Below are 8,457 nucleotides of genomic sequence, written 5' to 3'. Positions count from 1 at the left end.
ATGGGCTTCTGTAGCTCCTTCTGTCTGTAGGTAGGAAAATACTAGCATGATAAAAAGGAAGGTGCAGTAGGGATTAGAGTCTGCTCCTTTCCTCCTTTGCATGGCTTTTATTTTAAACGTTTACACCCAGTGGCATTCAGATTTTGGTCAGTGGGATTCTGCTTTTTGTCCTCTTGTCCGAGAGCACAACCCTGTCTTGCATTCCAGCTTTGCACACAGTCAGGCGACTGCACCGCATCCAAAGTTGTTGAGAGAAATTGAGAGCACAGAGAAAAAGCCAAGTGATTGGGCTAGACAGGAGCAACTTTCCATGCCAAAATCTTGGCCTTGGCTCTCATCATGCGCATGGGTGGCAGTTTCCTTTCACCATACACCCTTAGATTACATCAATCTGCCACCCACCACGAAAAGGTTTTAAAGTCAAAGCCAATTTTAATTTTTCCTGGGTGTACCACCATTCAGTTGAAGATGCCCAAACTGCAAGATAGGGGCCGATGCTTGGTACTAGTCCTAGAATTGCCATGTGGGTACAGTCTGGGAGTCGCCATGTGGATAGAAGGCTGGTATTAGAGCTGGACACTGCCATGTCTACAGGATTCTAGAGCCCCCCATTTTGTACTGTTGTACAAACAGCATGAGCCTTGTGAAAGGCTGACAGACATGCTAGTCTAGTGATTATGCAGATACCATGCTCAGTCTCGGCATAATCTACATTTATTGCTCGCTGTAGCTATATGGCTGCTGGAGAGGATTTCCTGTACCAGGCATGAGCCACAGAACACTGCCTAGTAGTATGAATAGGATGTTATAACATCATGTGTAGATTCAACATATTTGAGCCCTCACCCATCCCCATCAACTCCTCACAGGATGCTGGGAAGAACCCACCTTCCAGATCCAGAGAGAGTCTCATCAATCTATGTCCAAGAAACAACAGTCATCATCACGTTATATACACCACATGGCACTTACCTGTTATTGTACCTGAAGGTGCCCTATCATAGATTATACAGTGCTTTTCTTCTTCTGGACCCCTTGCAAACATTAATCCTCACACAACCTCTCCCCCCCGAGATAGAGATTATCTTCATTTTATAAATGGGGAGACACAGGCAGAGCAGTTAAGTGACTTCTCCTTGGCCACAGAAAGACTCAGTGGTGGGGCTGGCAATTGAACTTAGAAGGTCCTAGGTCCGAGCTCAGATCACATTTCTCTTGTTCCTCAGAATCAGCTCTGCTATCACTGGAACAGAGCCATTGTGTGTCAATCCTACAGGAGGGCCCTGCCCAGACACAGTGCTGTCAATTGTTCTCAGACATTGCTTCCAGTAGAATGGAACCCAACACCAGGCAGACTCAAACAGAGGTGTTCATGTACTTAGAACACCATGACCAGATGCCATCAGAAAACAAAGATTTATTAGAAATTTTACAGATTTTGCATTGTATCCTTTAATAGTGTTAATCTTTAAATACATCTGTATTAGCATGTCCAAATCTGACAATGCCTAGTATATACATTCTAGTGTGCTCTTTGTATAAATTAGATCATGGATGTAACAACTGTATCCAATGGACAGAGCTAAAATTACTTGACTATTGGAGATGGTTCTTCTACTTGGCAAAATTCTAGTCTGGATCAAAACCAGTAAAAATGCTGTGCCCAGCACTGCCCAGTGAAATTTGGCACAGATGCAAGGTAAAATGAAGAGACCATCAGCTATGAAAAATGTTAATGGTGGGTAGATTACTGCCTGGACTCTACACTGTGTTAGTGGCTGAGCTTAAATAGCACTAGAGTTGGTGGAAAGCAATTCAAGTTTGGAGAAGTAGAAGCTATTGCCAATTGTGTGAAATGTCTTAATGCTTGTGACCCGAGTCCTGTTAGGCAGCAAGCCCTCTTTTGACAGGAACGCACAGGGTCTCATCCTCCCCAGACTGCATTTCAGACACATGGAATGGCTTTGCAAACAGCTGGCCTCCCTGGACATTTGCTGAAGGAAGCCTTGGTCCCATGACCAGGGAAAGATGAGAAAGGTACAAAATCTGTAATTAGATGAGCCAACTTCTCTCCGGTTCTTACCAACTAGAAAGTGAGAGAAAGGCAGTCACTGAAACCAAGGCTAGATGTAGGGTATCCATAGGGGTCACAAATCAAACAGAGGGGACTCAGGTGTCCTGTGGGTTGCCCCTGCAATGTGGTGGCATTCCTATACTGACAAAATCACCAAGAGCAGGTAGGAGGCTTGAGGCAAAGCAGATACGGCATCTCCCATCAACTCTTTCAAGAACTGCTAAAACTTGTCAAAAGAAGAGGGAATGGGTGTAGCTTGCGGGGAGGAGCCTGGAAAGTCAAATTGCATTCCCAGAAAATCAGCCTGCAAAGAGAGCAGCATAGGGGACCAATCTGTTATCCTGCTCTGTTCAGCTGCCTTTTGTAAGCAGAGAAAAAGAAGCCAGTTCTGCCGTAGTCCCCTTTAAGTTTCTTTGGGAGTTCCGAGCAGAAATCTGGCAAAGGCTGGGATGGTAGTGATAACAAAGAGGACAGACCACATATTGACAGCTGAAGGAAATTCCAGACATCAAGACTTCTGAGGCCTCTACTATCTCACACAGACCCAAAATTCTGCCCTTTCCCTTTCACACATCCTGTACATTCACTCAGCTTCTGCATGTCTTCTGAAACAGCACGTCAGCTTCACTATAAATCCTCTCCTTCCCAGAAGGCACAGACCCTGGGCTGGCTTCCCAACTCCCTCTCCCACCCATGCTCAACTCTGCCTTCCCCTCCCATGACATGAAATACTTTGTGCTTTCTATGTGGGATCAGTGACTTTGCACGTCAGATCCTACTTTCCACCCCCTTCGTGTCCTCTCTTTCCTAGCAGCCATTGTGCAACATTTACACAATGCAATCCCTTCAGCCAGGGCTCCTGGAACTGCCGCTCAACTGTCCTCTTCCCCATCTTCCTCAAGAGCTAAGCCAAAGTCAGCATTTACGGTAGGATCGACTTACATGTCTAGTGACCTGCCAAAATTAACTAGGCACATGTATGTGTGCATGAGTGCAAGAGAGTGAGCATCATATAGATGGGGAGTACACGGTGTGTGCTAAAGGGTTCATCAGTGCAAGTTTGGGAATGGTGCATTCCTCTGAAGAGGTAAAGTCACAAGGGAGTCATGCAGAGTAAGACTAACACTTGCTGATAAAAACCTTTATCCAACCCCACACCACCAGGTATTCTGTATAGGACTGTTCTAAGAATGTGTTAGAGGCTTCTCCAAAATGCTATGGGGCTATTTCGTAAAGCCAGGAGCCTGAGTTAGCAAGGCCTAAACGTTCAGAAGCAACTAGTCATTTTAGGAGCCCCAATTTCTGGGTGCTCACTTCAAGACACCTTAGAAGGGACTTGTTTTCAGAGGGCAGATGCTCAGCACTTCCTGAAAATCAGGCCCGTTCCAAGTGTCTCATCTTGGACACCCAAAAATGGAGGCACCTCAAATCACTAGTCACTTTGAAAATAGAAGCCCAGGACTGCAGCTGTGCAAAGCTCAGGGAGATAGAAAACTTAAAGCTATCACACATAAAAACTGCTCAAATGACCTAAAAGAGCTTTCTAGACCTAAAAACATCAGGACTTCAAAGATGGATCTTTTGGGACTTCTCATGCCTGGAAGGGAGCCTTGGGTCCTAGTGAAAAGCTAGGAATCTCCCCTTTCCAGTGGCAAATGGCTTAAATTGCTAGCCCTCAGGGCTTGACGATATTTTAGACCAATGATGCCTTCATCTATAGAAACCCAGGCACTGGCCCAGGCCGGATTCCTACCTTGTCCTGGGCATGGAGCTCTGGTATTTTGGGGGAGAGGGAATTCCAAAGCCACAAGGAGCCTGAGAAAACATTTCCCTAGCAAGTTGATTGGAAAAAACAAAACCAAACCCACAGCAACTGTCTGAAGTTGTTGAAGGATTTGGAACGTTAGAATCAATTTGGAGGCAATGGATTAGAATAAATGTTCGAAGAAGTCTCAGGCCAAGTGCTGCTGTCATCACTCCACAATACATGTGTTTATCACACGTGTATCACAGGCAGCACAGGCCCTTCCAGCGAGTGTGGGTTAAAACTACCTTTTTGGGAAGATGGGATTTCTGCCTCTAACGTGCTTTCTGGAGTTTGCTGCCATTGCTCTCACCTCTTCATGAGCCTCATTCCAAACCCACTGAAGCCAATGGAAGCCATTATGTTGAGTTCAGGGGGCTTGGGTTACACCCTCCCTGAGAGAATATGAACTATGCTTTGGGGAGAGTAGAGCGAGGGAATAGAGGACCCTGCCTCATCCATAAAGGAATGGAATACCACAGTAGGGACCCCTTCACAAGTGAATATTTCTTAGCAACCAACATCAGAGTTACACTTCTGCATCCTCTTATGAAGGCATAACTGGAGACCCAAATCGAAGCTTTTAAAATGGCTAAATCAGTACATTCCACATACTCTACGGCCACCAAATCCAACTCTGCAAAACACTTCAGAAGGAATTTAACCTAGAAATGTAAATTAGAAAGAAAACAACTGCAGTCTGGGAATACCCTGCAAGGATGCTCAGTCCAGCTGGGGCTCTGGGCAGCACCCACTGCTGGAGAGCTGCATGAGCACACCCACAGAGTGTCAGGAGCTGGAGTTAAGTTTGTGCCACTTCTTGTTCCTGTTACAAGGACTCTCACAAGTCTCTCGGAGACTTTAATTCCTCGCGCCTTTCATGAAAGATAGTTGTAAGCTGGACTTCCGTCACCTCCTCTGTTCAGTTTGTTCATTGTTCAGGGCCATTCCCACCCCTCCCCAAATCCTGCCTGCATCATTAAGGAGAAACAAATTGACTAACAAGAAATACCTTTAAGAGCTTAAAGTCTCTCTTTTTGACACTGTTCCAAAGCTTGCAGCCTCCATCAGGACCTAGATTCAACTCTTGCTGGCTTAGTCTCCTTCTGCTGAGACAGCTGGCAACAAAACAGGGATCCAGTCCCATGACAATAATTGTAAGAACTACAGGAAATGACAGAAATAGACCCCATCTCGGAACAATCTTAAAACTGGGATGTTTTAGGCCTCCTTGCCAATACAGTCCAGGCATAACATACTAGAGGATAAATCAACCGCTCCTCTCCCCCAGGATTAGTCTAACTGCTTAAGTTCTGTCCTTGCTTCAGATCCAGATAAATGCACCTGCTTTGCTGCTGAGCCTGTTACAGGCCTCCCAGTAGTTATCTGATTTCAAAAAGTGATAGCAAGTGTGGTGAGTGACCTGCACTTAAGACCTCCTGAACATACCAACCTCTCACCATTAGTACATGCAGGGAGTGAGTTCTACCAAGGATCAGACTTTTAAACTAGCCTGTTCCAGGAACAGGTGCACCTCACATACCTGTATGCTGCCTATAGATTTTGCATGGGACTGAGTTGTGCCGTCTGAGCACTACCCTTTAGGTGAATTCATGGCCAAGTGGTCTGCCTCTCCCTTGGGTGCAGGGTCTACATGACAGCATCCTGACCCTTCCCTTCTCTCGCCCCAGTTCTTGGAAAGCTGCCTTGGGCACTGCAGTGGCCCCAGAACCACATCCATTTACAGACAAAACTCATAGAAACAAGGGCTTAAATTAGAGACATTTAGGAAAAACCAACAAGATCCAAATTCTAAATATAAATCCAAGGCTGGGGATTAACATCTGTCACTAGGGAAGAACTTGAATTGTTTACAATGAGAAACCCAAGGTTTGAAATGAGCTAGGTAAGGGAGGAGAATGACCCCTAGCTGTGGGTGATCATTATTCATGAGGCATCAGGACTGGGCCACAAGGTTAAACATTGGAAGTAAACAACCATTTTCTTTTATCAGCACAACCTGGAGCAGCAGAGCTGCCCTAGGGTAGATCACACACACACACACACACACACACACACACACACACACACACACACACAATTCTGAGAAACCATCTGACAGCAAATGGAAGATTCAAGTTTATGGGGCCAAATACAAAGAGGCATGAACAGTGACAAATTAAACCCTGCTTACACCAGGAGATATCAGCAGGATCACTGGGAACCCATAGGCTTAGCTCTGGCTTCAGTGACACAACGAAGAGTTGCCAGCTATATTCGCTGTAACTTACGGAATACAGTTGCATGTTGCCATTGGTATTAATCTTGTGTGTTCTTTTACACAGTAACCTCAAGTCTAAACATACAGTAATAACCTATGCATGTCACTTCTCTGCCCAGGGCACAGCTAACAAGGCCTTCTGGGTAGTAAGTAACAAGTATTTACACATTCTTGCAGATTACTTAGGTACAACCTGGAGTAATGAGTTTACGCTACACAAACCTGCTGCAAATGTGTAGCTCTGAGATATCACAGGTTACTCAGGTTTAACGAGTCACTGCCTGGTTATTTGTGCCTTGTGTAATAAAACTAACTAGTTGCATTTGCAGCACTACAGAAATGACTGTGCCGGCGCAGTCAGCTGGTATGTATCAGGGTTCTGGCTCCCTACAAGGTTTATCACTGAAGCAATGAGGTGATTTTTCTCACAAATCAAAGCGGGTTACCTTTGTTCGACCAGGAACGGAGTCACAGCACCTACTGGTTCCCTTTTGTACCTATGGCTACCTGGTGATAGCACATGGGGTGACCTCTGAGTCAGAAAAAGACCCTGTTGCAGATCCTGCAGGCTGACCTAAGTCAGGCAAACTAGTGTGTAGGTCTGTCTTAGTGTGCCAGAGTAAGTCAATCTCCGGAAGTGTGAGGCTCTACACGCACTTGTGTGTGTGTGTGTGTGTGTGTGTGTGTATGTATCTGTCTTGGTGTGTATATATAAAACATATGGGAAAAGGAGGGGAGAGAGGGACTCACTTGGGATGTGTGTCCATCTGAGTTAGGCGTCTATTTGTAACTGTGTTAGAGGAGCACTGTTGTCAACTGGTTCATTAACAATACTCTGCCAGCATCCCTTGAGTGCTAGCATTACTTCAGGCACTGATTTACAAAGTACATGTTGCATTCACTTCGTTCTGTGGCAAGTCTCCAGCTGGCAGAGTCTGGGTTGAAAGGCAATCATTATCAAGCACAAGGGCATCATCTTCAGAAATATCCCACAATGGCAGAAAACCCTTTGTAGTTTCCATGTTGAAATAAACTTACAGCTGTATTTGGTTTGTAAAGGTGGACAACGGATTTTTATTTGGTTGCAGTCTGAGGTTACGGAGATGTGATCAGAACTGTGGAAGAGCTTTCCTTGCGACCTAGGAGCCTCGGCTGACTCATGGAATAGAAAAGAGGCTTTTTTTAAAGTGATCAAGTGCTTCCGTGGCATTCTTCTGTCTCTTCCCCATGTCTGCCCACCTTCTGCTCTGGGGCTCAGGTCTCAAAGTACTTGTAAATCTGGGCCACGTACTGCATCACGCTCTGCCAGTCTGGCCGGTCTGTGTACATCATCTCACTGAGTTCCTGCACAGGACACAGAGAGGGTTAGCAAGGGGGAAAGAGTTTAAGGGTAACACTGGGTTTGGGGTCCTGAACCATGCATTTTCCTTTTCAGTGAGGGTCTGTTGTGTGGGCCACACCTCATTGCAGAGATTCATGCAGAACAAGAAAATCTTGTGGTGGTACTGATCTCCAAGGAACAACATGGGTTGATTGGAAAAGAGAGCTACTGCAGCAAACTAAACGTGTGTCTCAGCTTGTGAGGCATGGAGTCCCCTGCATAAAGAAATTACAAGCTGCCAACACAAAGTACAAGCAGCTGAATACAAAATACAATGTCCAGCCATTAGCATTCAGGGTAAGAGGAAGACTAAAGATCCCCAAGAAGACTCTTGTAATGAAGGATAATTTATACAGTGCTCCCTCACCTCACCAAAGTGCCTGGGATGCTTTAGAGCAGACAAGAAGCCAACGGTACTATAATGAACCTGACAGAATGAGTATTCCTCTTAATGTACAAGCAAGTTAGGCAATGACAGAGTCTCGCTGATCTGGCTCAAGGGATCATGCCCAGTGACTGCTGGAGAGCTAAGCACCCGCTCTACAAGTTACGTATACCTCAGAGTATTTTCAGATTTAACAGTCACCAAGTATTTTGTCTTCACTAGGTTACTTATCTCCCTAGGTCCAGTTCAGAGTAAAGCCTATTGTAATAAAAGTCTCTTGTGCATTGTTAGGGTAAGAAAACAGAAGGAATCCCTGAACTGGATCTTCACCTCTCAAAGCTAATTTGCCATAATCATACTCGCATGTTTCCGAGTGGACGTCTGTAGCCTGATTTGTAAGCGTCTCTTTCGGTGTGAGATGCCAGGTAGAGTAGCAAGTCCTCACACCCATGTGAAAAAACAGCATTGTGAGGAGCTACCTGAGTGAAACAGTCCTTTTGCCAGGAGAGCTTATTTTGTTCAGGGGACTAGT

General features: G+C 45.4%; 1 protein-coding gene across 5 annotated transcripts in view; it reads right to left on the bottom strand.

Annotated features, from left to right (window-relative positions):
* Positions 1–1,397: 1,397 nt before the first annotated feature.
* Positions 1,398–8,457, bottom strand: part of SPECC1 (sperm antigen with calponin homology and coiled-coil domains 1) — a 161,785-nt gene continuing 154,725 nt past the window's right edge. For all 5 annotated transcript variants that reach the window (XR_006176306.2, XR_010593774.1, XM_008168989.4 and 2 more), the window contains one exon: positions 1,398–7,503. Coding sequence is in view for 3 of the 5 variants with exons in the window: in XM_008168989.4 (XP_008167211.2) it covers positions 7,414–7,503 (90 nt within the window). In the remaining 2 variants the exon portion in view is untranslated. The remainder of the gene's footprint in view (positions 7,504–8,457) is intronic.

The sequence above is a fragment of the Chrysemys picta genome, chromosome 19, assembly GCF_011386835.1.
Source record: "Chrysemys picta bellii isolate R12L10 chromosome 19, ASM1138683v2, whole genome shotgun sequence".
Classification (NCBI taxonomy): Eukaryota; Metazoa; Chordata; order Testudines; family Emydidae; genus Chrysemys; species Chrysemys picta.
This window is presented reverse-complemented; position numbering and strand designations above follow the sequence as displayed.